Genomic DNA, 14,653 nt, shown 5'->3' with positions numbered 1-14,653 from the left:
AGTCTATGATGAGTTTATCACACTGTTTAGATTCTGTATCACTGATAGAATGAACATTAATCAGTGAGTCAAAAAACATCTGTGGTTTCCTGAGAGTACATAGAGCCATACAATTTCCTGAAAAAAATGCTACAGTAGTTATAACACAGTAAAATACTTATTTTACACCATAATTTGCAAATAAATTCATTAAAAATCCTACAATGTGATTTTCTGGATTTTTTTTCTTCTCATTTTGTCTGTCATAGTTGAAGTGTACCTGATGAAAATTACAGGCCTCTCATCTTTTTAAGTGGGAGAACTTGCACAATTGGTAGCTGACTAAATAATTTTTTGCCCCACTGTATACATTTTTTTTTTTATGCAACCACAGGAGGATTCAGGACCCTGCTACCTCACTGCATAATACTGTAAATAAATGTAACTGGACAATTGTCTGAGTCAGGGTCTGGGCCTAAGCGGCAAAAAAATGACAGTTTTTACATACACTACATGACCAAAATTGTGGACACCTGCACGACAAACATCTCATTCCAAATCATGGGCATTAATATGGAGTTGGTCCACCCTTTGCTGCTGCTATAACAGCCTCCACTTCTGGGAAAGCTTTCCACTAGATGTTGGAACATTGCACCGGGAATTGCTTCGATTGACAAATAGTGCCTCCCACAATGCAGGCAAGTTGCATCTGAGGAGGAGCCACTGCAGAAAATTGAAGTTGATTGCAGTCGAAACTTCATGAGCTTTGATCACATGGTTCATGCAGTCGACATGTAGGCGCAAGTCAGACAAAATGTATCCCCATAATGCAACACTTTGAAAAGCGAACCGCTCGAACGCGCCAACATTCATCCACAAAGGCAAACGCATACTGTATGCCTTTGATTTTATTAGGCAAATGGATTTACAAAGAAACAAGTATATTTATCCAATGTATGGTTATGTCAAACAAAATACAAAACAAGTCTACCTTCTACCCCATTTTATGGCATCTGAAAGCAACAGTGCTCTGTAGAGGACAGTGTGGGTGCTGTCAAAACTGTGATCCCTGACTGTTCTCTCTGAACACACCAAGCGTGTGCTTCTGTCTAGGTATGTTCCATTCACTGTACTATGAAAGCTAGTTATTACAAATATTTCCTCGTCAGACCATTACTCTGTTCCAGCTGGCTGATAGGTACTGTTTGGTGTAACAGAGAATTTTCAACCAACCTTAGCCAGACGATCGATACGTCTAAAATTCCCAACTTGGAAGACAATCAATGTCTTATAAACATCCATGTCTAGTTGCAGGGGTTCGTTTAAGCAATAAGGCAAGAGGGGGTGTGGTATATGGCCAATATACCATGGCTAAGGGCTGTTCTTATGCGCAACGCAGAGTGCCTGGATACAGCCCACATACCATAAACCCACGAGGTGTCTTATTGCTATGATAAACTGGTTACCAACGTAATTAGAACAGTAAAAATTTAACGTTGTCATACCCATGGTATATGGTCGGGGCGGCAGCGTAGCCTGGTGGTTAGAGCGTTGGACTAGTAACCGAAAGGTGCTAGATCGAATCCCGAACTGACAAGGTACAAATCTGTCGTTCTGCCCCTGAACAAGGCAGTTAACCCACTGTTCCTAGGCAGTCATTGAAAATAAGAATTTGTTCTTAACCGACTTGCCTAGTAAAATAGCACAGCATTCAGGCCTCGAACCATCAGTTCATAATTTAATTTAGAAAATCGGTTTTTCAATGAAATAAAAGTTCTGCTCCATGAAGTAATCCAACAATGTGTACGTCGCCATCTTAACCATTTAAAATCTTCTCTCATTGATCAAGAGAGGTAGGTCTCCACCACAAAGTGCTGCATGTCATGATGACACTCACCTGTCTCGATCAATGAGTGAGAAGACTTGAAATAGACAAGATGGCGGCGTACACATTTTTGGATTACTTCATGGAGCAAAGAATTTATTTAATAACAGAGCATTTTCTAAATTAAAAAACAAAGCCCTTGCAACTAGACATTGGCGTTTAGGAAGACATTGGTTGTTTTCCAAGTCGGAAATTGAGTAAGTGTCACCAAGGTTGGTCGGAAATTCTGTGATACGCCGCAAACAGTACCTAACCTGTAATGGTTAATGGAGCTTCACATTAGCCCGTTGTAATCTGCTAACTATATGAAAGCATGTAGGACAGGAGATCACTAACACTATCTTCTGTAAGTGCAAGTGGATTCCAGAACACACTAGTTAAGAAACAGTGCTGTAAACACAGAAGGACTAAGAGCTGAAGTTGAACCAAGCAGACAGGTAGGTTAGTAATGCACAGAAGAATGGGAACAGTCTTGTTACTGTCAATGGTAATATCTGACTGTATTCCATTCTGCATACTTCCATGTCCATTCCAGAGCACCCAAAGGAGCATGAAAGTGGATTTCCAGTGTTTTCTTTATACCATTTTGACTCCTGTTCAGCTTAGGCTCCCTCCCTCAGTAACAGACAAGCTCCATCAGGACTCGTGGCTATTGGTCAATGCCCTCTTCCATCTCTGCTTCATTGCTGGGGGTAGAGCCTTCTTGTTCTGGGTCGCCTGGGAGCACGTCTGTGACCTTCTGAATGAGCTCCTCAATCTGCTCCTCTGATAACCGCTCCTCACTCTCCTCTACCATCTACACACACACACACACACAGTTAATCTCACCCACAACAAACACTAGTGTAGGATAGAAGGAGATGAGTAGGAGAAAGGGAGGAGAGTAAGTGAATAAAGAGTGAAGGATAAGCGTGGTCTCACCAGTTGGATCTCTACAGCAGTCTCTGGTCTGTGGTTCAGTAGCTGTAGCTTCTCAGCCCTATGGACAAACACACATATCACTATCTGTGTGTGTGTGTAATATGTTTCCGAATGACATGTCATGTTCAATGGCATGTAACAGTTACATTTGTGTTTAACAGAGATTACACAGGGGGTAGGAGGAGTGGGTAGTGTGTGTGTTTTGCCACTCACTTAGTGAGTTTGTGAGGCACCATGGTGGTAAGGAAGTTCTTGACAGTCTCTGGGTTCTGCCTGCTGCACGGAGTCTTGGACAGGTACTTCAGCGTCTGGAAAGAGAGAAAACAGGTGTGTGTCTGCTGCAAACCCTATACATTAAGTTCTGCTGGTTTCTGGCTACAGTGTGTTTGTGAGTGTGTACCCATCGTGGTACTAACCTCATACAAAAAATGTTGAGGCTCTGCGGTGTGCTACTAACCTCGTACATGATGGTGTTGAGGTTCTGTTGTCCAGCGCTGTGTTTGTTCTTCCCACTGTCCTTTCTCTGTTCCTTCAGATCTGTCAGGAGCTGGTACACCTAGGAGAGAGAAAGATTGAGAGGGAGAGAGAGGGGGAGTGAGTGAGAAAAAGAGATTACCAGAGGGAGAGATGGGATGAAAATACAGTGACGGGGAGGTAGTGCATGAGACAGAAAGAAATGCAGAGGAAGGGAGGGAGAGACGGGATACAAACACAGTGGGGGGAGGGAGTGCATGAGACAGAAAGAAATACAGAGGGAGGGAGGGAGAGACGGGATGAAAATACAGTGATGGGGGGGGACAGAAACAAATACAGTGGGGGGAGGGGGACAGAAACAAATACAGTGGGGGGAGGGGGACAGAAACAAATACAGTGGGGGGAGGGGGACAGAAACAAATACAGTGGGGGGAGGGAGTGCATGAGACAGAAAGAAATACAGAGGGAGGGAGGGACGGGATGCAAATACAGTGACATATAACATGTCAAAAATGACACACAAAAAAATAATACAATGGGCCGCAGCCAAATAATATAAATTACCTCGTAGTTGCTGAGCATAGCAGCATTGGCATCCTTCCTGAATGATAAACATGAGACAGACGATTGAAAAGGTCTAATATCTTACGGTGTAATGCCATGAGATTGTACTACATACTTGACTCACTCAACAAGTGAAAATGTAGAAGACCCCCTCCCCTGTGACCCACCAAAACTACAGATTTATAGTGGTAATCTTTGTTAATTTGTGAGATTTCCTAAAGTCTAAATGTATTCTTTAAATAGTCTTGAACCAACAGGTTAGCGTTTTTCATCATGAAAAATGTTCTGGATGCAGAACTGGAGACTGGTCACTAACTGGCACAGCCACAAAGTCATAAAATCTGATTTCAAACCGAACCTTAACCACACTGTTAAGCCGAAAGCATAACCCCAAATTTAAATTATGACCAATAAGCCAATTTTAACTTTGCATCCTGCCTATCTCTGGTTTAAGGGGAAATCGCTCAGTTCTGACTCCAGGACAAGACTCGTGATAATAAACGCCAACCTGCATACTGGTAATCGGAGGACAACATGTTTGTGCCAGAAAGAAAACCACTTTATAAGACATAACTAACTAGTAGTACCTACTCTGGTTATTTAGCTGAAAAAATACATGATTCCATACTCGTCATGATCAGGCACAAGGCATCCAGGCAATAAGATGTAGGTCTAGCTATCATCTTTGTTTTATAATCACCGTTTGTTGCGTGCACTGCTGAGTATTTACAGGAAAAGCTAGCTATTTATTTCACAAGACAACAACTACGCACAACAGTTAGACCATTTTAACATAAATCTATGTCGTTGAAATAAATGGTCAGAAAATGCTTACACTTCCATTTTGCCAGCAACTCTAGCTTGATCCTTTGCCAATTTAATCCGTCTGGAAACATGTTTGCTGATAAAATTAGTTCCTAGCCCGCAGACGTTTATATAACTCGTGACATTACCGTTCTACTAGTAGCAGGATATTATGCTGGCAGCACGATCTCGGATTTTATTTGTTTTAGGACTCTAGTGCAATATAACTGTTTTTCACAGCATTGAACCCACCTCTGAAAAAGTGTATGGATAATTTGACGTATTCTTCTTATTATTAAAAGTTTACACAAATTTTACGCAAATACTATAGCGCTGAAAGTGATTGTGCAGGCTATATTTAAAACAATACACTTTTAATAAAATAGAAATGTGCACTGAGTGCACAAAACATTAAGAACACCTTCCTAGTTGCACGAGTCCCCCACAGTTCTGTCAAGTTGGCTGGATGTCCTATGGAGGATGGACCATTTTTGATACACACGGGAAACTGCAGTGAAAAACCCAGAAGCCTTGTAGTTCTTGACGCAAACCAGTGTGCCTGGCACCTACTACCATACCCCATTCAAAGGCACTTAAATATTGTCTTCCCCATTCACCATATGAATGGCACACATACACAATCCATGACTCAATTGGCTCAAGGTTTACAAATCCGTATTTAACCTCTTTCCTCCCCTTCATTTACACTGATTGCACTTCAAAGCATTTCATCGGTAGCCATGAAGTACTTTGAAAGGCTGGTCATGGCTCACATCAACACGGAATCATGCCGGAAACCCTAGAACCACTTCAATTCGATACTGCCCCAACAGATCCACAGATTACGCAATCTCAATCGCACTCCACACTGCCCTTTCCCACCTGTACAAAAGGAACACCTATGTGAGAATGCTGTTCATTGACTACATCTCAGCATTCAACACCATAGTGCCCACAAAGTTCATCACTAAGCTAAGGAACCTCTGACTAAACACCTCAATCTGCAACTGAATCCTGGACTTTCTGACGGGCCGCCCCCAGGTGGTAAGGGTAGGCAACAACACATCTGCCACGCTAATCCTCAACACTGGGGCCCCTCAGAGGTGTGTGCTTAGTCCCCTCCTATACTCAATGTTCACCCACGACTGTGTGGCCAAGCACGACTCCAACACCATTATTACGTTTTCTGAAGACACAACAGCCTGATCACCGACAACGATGAGACAGCCTATGCTGCCCTACTAAGCAAAAAGGCAGTAACTGCTCATTTGGTCGAAAATTGGTTAATGTAATTTTTGCTACATTAAATACATGCTTAATCACGTGGACAAGTATCCCGCCTCTATTCTATTGTGTTTTGGAGAAAATGGGGGTCATGTTAGCAGTAACTGCATAAAGTTACTGTGAAACCAAGGTAAATAAAAGCCCTTTTTCTCAGTTCCACGCTATGAGCAGTTACTGCCTTTTCACTTGGTAGGGCAGTATGGGGAGGAGGTCAGAGACCTGGCGGTGTGGTGCCAGGACATCAACCTCTCCCTAATATGAACAAGACAAAGGAGCTGATCGTGGACTATGGGAAAAATCTAATCAAAACACATTTTATTTGTCACATGAGCCGAATACAACCTTATAGTGAAATGCCTATACAAGCCCTTAACCAACCAAGCCGTTTGAAGAAAAATACCTCAAAAAAATGAGAAACAAAACTAACAAATAATTAAAGAGCAGCAGTAAAATAACAATAGCGAGGATATATACAGGGGGTACCGGTACAGAATCAATGTGCTGGGGCACAGGTGGGTCAAGGTAATTGAGTTAATATGTACATGTAGGTAGAGTTATTGAAGGGACTATTCATCGATAATAACAGAGAGTAGCAGCAGCGTAAAAGGGGGGGGGGTAATGCAAATAGTCTGGGTAGCCATTTGATTAGATGTTCAGGAGTCTTATGGCTTGGGGGTAGAAGCTGTTTAGAAGCCTCTTGGACCTAGACTTGGCTCTCTGGTACCGCTTGTGGTGCGGTAGCAGAGAGAACAGTCTATGACTAGGGTGGCTGGAGTCTTTGAACATTTTTAGGGCCTTTCTCTGACTACTAAAGCCTCTGTTAGCTACCTGGGATGAATGTAGTTATGGGGGGAGGTTCTGACGACAAAAACTGCTGTCAGCTACCAGGGATGAATGGCGTAAGGGGGGAGGTGCTAACTACTAAAACCGGTGTCAGCTAACTGGGATGAATTGAGGTATGGGGGGAGGTTCTGACGTCTAAAACTTCTGTTAGCTACCAGGGATGAATGGAGTAAAGGGTGAGGTGCTAACTACTAAATCGTCTGTTAGCTACCAGGGATGAATGGAGTTAGGGGGCAGGTGCTGACTACTAATCGTCTGTTAGCTACCAGGGATGAATGGCGTAAGGGGGGAGGTGCTAACTATTAAAACCGCTGTTAGCTTCCTGGGATGAATGGAGTTAGGTGGGAGGTGCTAACTACTAAAACGTCTGTTAGCTACCTGGGATGAATGGAGTTAGGGGGTGAGGTGCTGACTACTGTCATATATACGGGCTAAGCATACAACGATAGAAATAAACACCACATAGTAAGGACTGAATATACCTAGATAACGCATTATACACATTATCAGACAAATTAGATAAAATATCTGCAGCCACCACCCCAATACCCTCCCCCACAGCAATATATCCTGCAACAGCAACAGCCACAATGGGCTCAACGGGGCACCTATACCGGTCCACCCAGAGGGGTGTGCTACAACTGTGGAACTCCTGGCCATTATACACGGGATTGTCAACAGCCACTCTCCACTCAGCAACGCCTATGGAGAGGTAGGGGACGTGGAAGAGGAAGTGGGGGACACCCACCCCTGCAACACCCTCAACCAGGACCCAGTCACCTGCAGCAGTCAGCACCTGCATACAACCACCCCGGACCTACTCACATGCAACAGCAGCAGGGAGGATACAGCCAACCGCAGTTCCAGGGAATGGCTGGGGACACCATGCCCTGGCCATGAAGATGCCCACCCCCTGCGGCAGGAGGGGGAGCCGACATTTTCAACTACACACTGAACCAACTATGATATGTTAAGTTGAGGGTGTTCCCCATCAGTTCCTGGTAGACACAGGATGCAACTATTCTACTATCAAGTTCCCTCAAATGCTGTCATCTGATTCCATATCGGTGGTAGGGGTCACGGGGTCACCTGAGGCTCAAAGCCGCACTATCCCTTTAACATTCTCCTGGGAGAAATCTCAGTTGAAACACCAGTTCCTGTACTGTCCAAAATGCCCGATCAACCTACTAGGACGGGACCTCTCATGCAAAATGGGGTGCACCATATATCTTACTGAAAGTGGAGTGGAAGTATCCACCAACCCTCCCTCTTCAACACCTGATCGCCCAGTAAGAATTATGATGATGCCACTCCTTCCGACGCACACGCTGTCTGAAACCCAAGAAGTGTACTGGCTAAAATGCCTACCCACAGGGCCTGCCACCCCTCACATCAAGTTTAAGTTCAACCAACTGAAAGCTCAAATCTACACTCTGCACCCGTATAAGACTCCCCAAGCTGAGACACTGATGACTGCCCCTACACTGAAGACTGGGACGAAGACATGATGCACCTGACCCCACCTATCAGGTGTTGTGTGTGGCCCAGAGGGGGTGGCAGCACCGATCATCCTACGACCAAGGAACCTCCATGCACCCCTGGCCTGGACGGCTGAAGCCTCAACAGCTTTTGCACTCCTGAAAACTGATCTATCAGCGGCAGCAGCTCTGACTGCACCTGACTACAAGAACAAGTTCCATTTGGATGTTTCTGAAAAGGAAGGATTCACCTCGTCCGTCCTATTCCAGAAACAAGAGGGGGAGAGAAGGGTATTGATGTACCACTCCTCCAAACTTGACCACATTGAGGTAGGACAGACAACATGCTCCAGATACGTTGCTGCAGTAGCAAAAGCTATTGAAAAAAAAAAAAAAACAGCTCACCTCGTGATGTGTCATCCATTGGAGATCCACACCCATCATGGCGTCGCTGCGTATCTGATGAGTAAAGAATTCACGTTTAGTGCTGAAAGAAAAACCAAGATCCAGAACAAATGCACTCAGTCACATATCACGTTTGTGAACACAGAGAAAAATATGGCAGATGCACTCAACGCAGAAGAAGGAAACATAGCAGCCTATGCGGTGGTACAGCAACTCCCAGACGGTTCACATGTCACCCTTGAATCAGCCATCATCCCTCAACCAGCATCGGCCCAATTAGCTGAAATCATTGGATTGACACAGGCCCTCATCAGAGGAAAAGGAAAGACTGTGAATATCTATACAGACTCAGCCTATGCCCATTGAGCAGTCCACACTGATGGACCCAGAACTTTTACGAGAAGCACATGGCCCCACACACGAAGGCAAACTAAAGACCCTTCAAAAGGTCTCGCACATCTGGTGGCACCCTCACATGAAAAATATGACTGACTTATTTTATGACGAATGCAACATTTGTGGCAGCCACAACCCAAAGAAACCATATCAAACACCAATGGGCTCATACCCAGTACCCAATGCATGTTTTCAGGACATTAGTATAGACTACACCGACATGGGCCCCGACAATGTATCTAAAGGGAAACGCTATCTCTTAGTCATGGTAGATAGGTTCTCCAAATGGGTAGAGGCAATGCCAACAGCAGGGGAGGATGCTAGGTCAGTCGTTAAGTGGCTACAAACCAAACTAATACCCAGGTATATTGACAGTGGCTCACATTTCAGTAACAAACACCTGAGACAGGTGGAAGAAAGATTTGGCATAACCCACAGATTTGGATCTGTGTACAGGCCCCAACCTCAAGGTCTGGTGGAACGTCAAACCAAAAGCTGAAAGCTAAGATAGCTAAAGTGTGTGCAGGTTCGAAGATGACATGGGTTTAAGCCCTGCCCCTGGCGTTGATGGCCATGAGAGCCTCACCAGGAGCAGGCACCCATCTCTCTCCTCATGAGATAATGACTGGAAGAGTCATGCCTGGTCCACCAAGGGAGGGAGGTTATATGCCCGCTCTTGATGTACAACAAATTGTAATGTATGATTATGTGAAAAAACTGACGGTTCTCTCTGCAGCACTCTCTACCCAGGTTCACAAGGTCCAGGAGGGGGAGCTGCCGGGGGACACGCCACCACTGAAGGTAAAAGTTGGAGACTGGGTGAGGGTTAAAGTCCACAAGAGAAAGTGGCTGGAACCCAGGTGGACTGGACCGTACGAAGTGAAGGAGGTTACTTCACACTCAGTCCAGGTCAAAGGTAAATCAGGCGCACCTTGGCACCACCTTACACATTGCACCCCAGCCCCAACTCCTTCCAGAACACTGACTGAAGTCTGAGCTGATTTGAGCAGCCTAACTCGATACCAAATTAAGACACTCCTGACTCAGGTGATGGAGTATCAAACTCCATCTCCCCTGACAAAGGAACCTCGCCCAGTTAGAGGGATATTTCTCTCTCCCTGGGCAAGGCTAGGAATATCTGGGACTTTGTTTGTGATATTCCTACTGATATTTGGGGTGTCCCTGGGCACTTTCACATGGTTAATAGAACAACTATCACACCCTACCACATCACGTACACTTACCCAGTCCCCTATCCCTGACACCGTCCCTAACATCACTCACTCCAATCACTCCCGTCCCAAACGCAGAATTACACCTACAGACCAACAATGCACTCCATACAAGGTTAGAAGCACCACCTTATTGCCTAGTTTCGCTGCATAATAGAGGGGGTTTTTGTTTTCGTTATATCCTTCTTCTTGTTTCTGCTATAGTTTTCACGTCTTTTAAAAGACGTGAAGAGGGGGACTCAAAATTTGGGTTCCTACCAAATTGTTAGGTTGCTTCATATTTTTGGTTCTATGGTTCATGTTTAGTAGGTGTGAAGAGGGGGATTTGTCATATATATATATATATATGTAACATTCATACACATAGCTCATATATTATACAGCGCCAAGCCAAACCGCCTGACTCAAGTCATCTTACTGCTAAAACAGGAACCAGCTCACTCACCCAGCAATAAAACTACCCCCCTAAAACTACCCCCCTCAGCTCTGTTGTCCTGCCTCACGACCCCCACTGACACACAAATATCTCCTTACATAAACACACACATCTCAACCCCCCTCTACTGGTCGAGTGCTCAGAACAGAAGATTCTGCTGTGCACCAATGGGGCTCCTGCTCTGGCCAGAGCAGGTCCGCCTCCAACCCTTCAGGCCCATCCAGAAGGCGACAAGACTCTACCTACTTTATTCTATGTATAAAAATGATTGTAACCTTTGTATAGGTCTCTTTTTCACCTGACTCCTTACCGAGTTATATGAACTAGATCCGTGCACGTAAAACTGCGGGACAAGATATCTTTTGACTCATTAAAACTGCCTTTTGTTACAACTGAAATCCACTCTGTCCAGCGTTCGTGATTTGGTCTCGACTCTCCAGTATTTGAACACTAACACTACTAAATATTTTGTTAGCTACCTTGGATGAATTGAGTTAGGGGGGAGGTGCTGACTACTAAAACCTCTGTTAGCTACCTGGGATGAATGAGTAAAAGGGGAGGTGCTAACTACTAAATCGTCTGTTAGCTACTAGCGATGAATGGAGTAATGGGTGAGGTGCTAACTACTAAAACCTCTGTTAGCTACCTGGGATGAATGGAGTTGGGGGGTGAGGTGCTGACTACTAAAACTTCTGTTAGCTACCTGGGATGAATGGAGTTAGGGGGCAGGTGCTGACTACCAAAACCTCTGTTAGCTACCTGGGATGAATGGAGTTAGGGGATGAGGTGCTGACTACTAAAACCTCTTATCTACCTGGGATGAATGGAGTTAGGGGGAGAAGGTGTTGACAACTAAAACTTATATTAGCTACCTGGGATGAATGGAGTAAGTGGGATGTGCTGACTACTGAAACCTCTGTTAGCTACCTGAGATGAATGGAGTTAGGGGGGAGGTGCTGACTACTAAAACGTATATTAGCTACCTGGGATGAATGGAGTAAGGGGAATGTGCTGACTCCTGAAACCTCAGTTAGTTACCTGAGATGAATGGAGTTAGGTGGGAGGTGCTGACTACTAAAACCTCTGTTCGCTTCCTGGGATGAATGGAGTTAGGTGTTGAGGTGCTGACTACTAAAACCTCTGTTAGCTCCCTGGTACATCCTGCTTTGGGTGCTTATCTAATCTTATGAAGGGGAAGCTCCAGATAGCCCAGAATAAGCTAATCAGGGTAGTATTGAAAGTGAGTCCACATACTCACATAGGCAGGAGCTGCTTTCAGGAACTCAACTGGCTGCCTGTTGAAGCTAGTGTCCCCGATTAGACTAGGTGTGGTTTACAGGAGTATTTGTGGTCCTGCACCCAGATATCTAAGTTATTACTTTCCTCATGTTAGGGATGCACACAATCACAGCACCAGATCAGGTGTTGCTGATGTGTGCTTATACAGGTTCAGGAGTAAGGCTGGGAAAGGTACTTTCTTGTATACTGGAGCCTCAGAATGGATTGAGTTGCCTCTGCCCATAAAAACAACGTCCTCTCTGGGCAGCTTTAAAAAGTAAAAATATGTTTTATGTCTTCTGTGCCCATATGAATAACCCCTATGATGTAACTGGAATGATGAGATAGATGTTCTTCTTCTCTGTTGTTGTTTTATTATTTCACTACCATACTGTGTTCGATCTCGTCTAGCCATCTTGTCTCAAGAGGACCACCAGACTTTTTTATGTGTTATCCTCAATGATTTTATTCATGTGCATGTATTGCTTTTTCAAGTTTTATGTGTGCTTGTTTTTTTTTAAATGGTGAAATGAATAAACTAAACTGAACAACTAACTATCATGGTCCAAGCACACCAAGACAGTTGTGAAGAGGGCACGACAAAACCTACTCCCCCTCAGGAGACTGAAAAGATTTGGCATGGATCCCCAGATTCTCAAAAAGTTCTACAGCTGCACCATTGAGAGTATCCTGACCGGTTGCATCACCGCCTGGTATGGTAACTGCTCGGCATCTGACCGCAAGGTGCTACAGAGGGCACTGCGTATGGCCCAGTACATCACTGGGGCCATGCTTCCTGACAGCCCAAAAAATGATCAAAGACTCCAGTCACCCAAGTCATAGACTGTTCTTTCTGCTACCGCACAGCAAGCGGTACCGGAGCGCCAAGTCTAGGACCAAAAGGATCTTTACCAGCTTCTATCCCCAAGCCATAAGACTGCTGAACAATTAATCAAATGGCTACCCGGACTATCTACATTGACCCCCCCCCCCCCCCCCCCCCCCTTTGTTTTTTACACTGCTGCTACTCACTGTTTGTTATCTTTGCATAGTCACTTTACAACCCCCTGTATATAGCTTCGTTATTGTTATGTAATTTTTATGTAATTTTCTTGCGTTGAACCGCATTGTTGGTTAAGGACTTGTAAGTAAGCATTTCACGGTATATTTGGTATATTCAGCGCATGTGACAAATACAATTTTATTTGATTGAGGTGAATTTAACAAGTGGCATCAATAAGGGATAATAGCTTTCACATGGATTCATCTGGTCAGTCTATGTCATTGAAAGAGCAGGTGCTCTTAATGTTTTGTATACTCAGTGTATGGTATTCGAGTCTGCAAAACTTAAATTGGTCTCTTGTGCTGGGCCACAGGTTTAATACAGAGTACTGGTGACTCTTTAATCCAGTAGGGTTTCTACTAACCAAATATGGTTTGTTTTTTTGAGGTGGACTGTGTTGTACATATCTAGCAGCTTTATTCTCCATCCCCTCTATAGCCCCAATGCAATAAACCTCTAATAGACTGTACATTGGATACATATTGGCTTGAAGAGAGAAAGCTTGTCTACCTGTCTCAGCTAAAGTGGAGTGGGACATACTCAGTAGGGTCTCTATTAACCAAATATGGTGAGGGGGACTGTGTTGCACGGTCTACTGCTTGCTGGCTTTTCACTATGGAGAAGGTGGAGAACGAACTGCTGCTGGGTATGTGCGACACAGTCACCCTCCAAAACTACACATATTTGATTAGTAAGGACCCTAATGAGTATTGTCCACCCCACTTTAGCTGAGACAGGTGTCTTGTTTTGCACACTGTAAAAAATAATACAATGCAGTACTACAGGATATTTCTTAACGTAGCTCTTTATTAGCTAGCTATAGCTGGCATGTTCACATATTGCCAACCAGGATCAAACTGACCATGACCTAACCATTTGGGTGGTCTTAACCAATCATAGCACATAGCATGGCGTTGAAATGCAATTAAAATTCAGTATGTTTACACATATTCATATTACATCCCCCTTCTTTTAAAACAAAATAAAAATGTTTACATATTCTAAGGGTTGCTTTTGAATATATGCTCTGTGGTTTGAACTCAAGGTAGGTAACCATTTATATTGCATACTACACCAACCGAATCAACATAGACTCTGAAACAATGATCCAACATACTGTTACTTTTCAAACAAGGGATTCTCAGCAACTCAGCTTTCACTGTAGAAATAACATCTTAACATTTCAAACAAATACAATACCCAAGCATTTCAAGTGAACTTTCAATAACAAGTTTACAGTCTGGAACTCTTTTAGGGCAGCGATCCGCCTACACCCATTTCACAGGTCTAGGACAGCTCTGGGCTTGACCTCTCTTCCTGACCTTGTGCGATATGATGCTGAGCATGCTTCTGTGTAAGTCAACGGTTCTTGTGGTGTTGCAGGTAAGTATGGTGTATGTTGTGCTGTGTGTGTGTTTAGTCCATCACGTTCTCTTTCAGGGGAACAGTTAATCTCATCAGTGTGTTGTTATTTTGTGTTCAGTAGGTGATGACCTTCTGCGGTGCGGATGTGATATGAACGTTCAGTGTCAGCTGGCTGGATGACGACTGCTGGCTTCCAGAGGCCATGCTCCTGGATTCTAACTGACTCTCCGTCGATCAGTGATGGCA

At 44.2% G+C, this 14,653-nt stretch overlaps 1 protein-coding gene across 2 annotated transcripts; it reads right to left on the bottom strand.

The window, feature by feature from the left end:
• Positions 1-869: 869 nt before the first annotated feature.
• LOC110490091 (calcitonin gene-related peptide-receptor component protein) lies at positions 870-4,738 on the bottom strand. Of its 2 annotated transcripts, none has more exons than XM_036944384.1 (6): positions 4,659-4,738; positions 3,824-3,860; positions 3,243-3,341; positions 2,999-3,093; positions 2,786-2,843; positions 870-2,660 (listed from the first exon to the last, which is right to left on the bottom strand). In XM_036944384.1, exons 1-6 carry the CDS (start codon positions 4,664-4,666, stop codon positions 2,514-2,516), a joined length of 444 nt encoding a protein of 147 aa, XP_036800279.1. In that variant the 5' UTR covers positions 4,667-4,738; the 3' UTR covers positions 870-2,513. The 2 variants fall into 2 exon arrangements, with proteins under 2 accessions (XP_036800279.1, XP_036800280.1); XM_036944385.1 differs by having other exon boundaries at positions 4,415-4,671.
• Between the last annotated feature and the right edge of the window lie 9,915 nt (positions 4,739-14,653).

Source organism: Oncorhynchus mykiss, chromosome 15, assembly GCF_013265735.2.
Source record: "Oncorhynchus mykiss isolate Arlee chromosome 15, USDA_OmykA_1.1, whole genome shotgun sequence".
NCBI lineage: Eukaryota > Metazoa > Chordata > Actinopteri > Salmoniformes > Salmonidae > Oncorhynchus > Oncorhynchus mykiss.
Note: the sequence above shows the minus strand (reverse complement) of the source record. Positions and strands in the feature narration are given on the sequence as shown.

What these genes read in the sequence shown, in the direction of transcription:
- LOC110490091 (XM_036944384.1), bottom strand. An exon ending in CTATGCTCAGCAACTACGAG is followed by an intron (nt 3,342 to 3,823) that starts GTAATTTATATT and finishes TCTCTCTCCTAG; the next exon opens with GTGTACCAGCTCCTGACAGA. An exon ending in CTGCTGTAGAGATCCAACTG is followed by an intron (nt 2,661 to 2,785) that starts GTGAGACCACGC and finishes GTGTGTGTGTAG; the next exon opens with ATGGTAGAGGAGAGTGAGGA.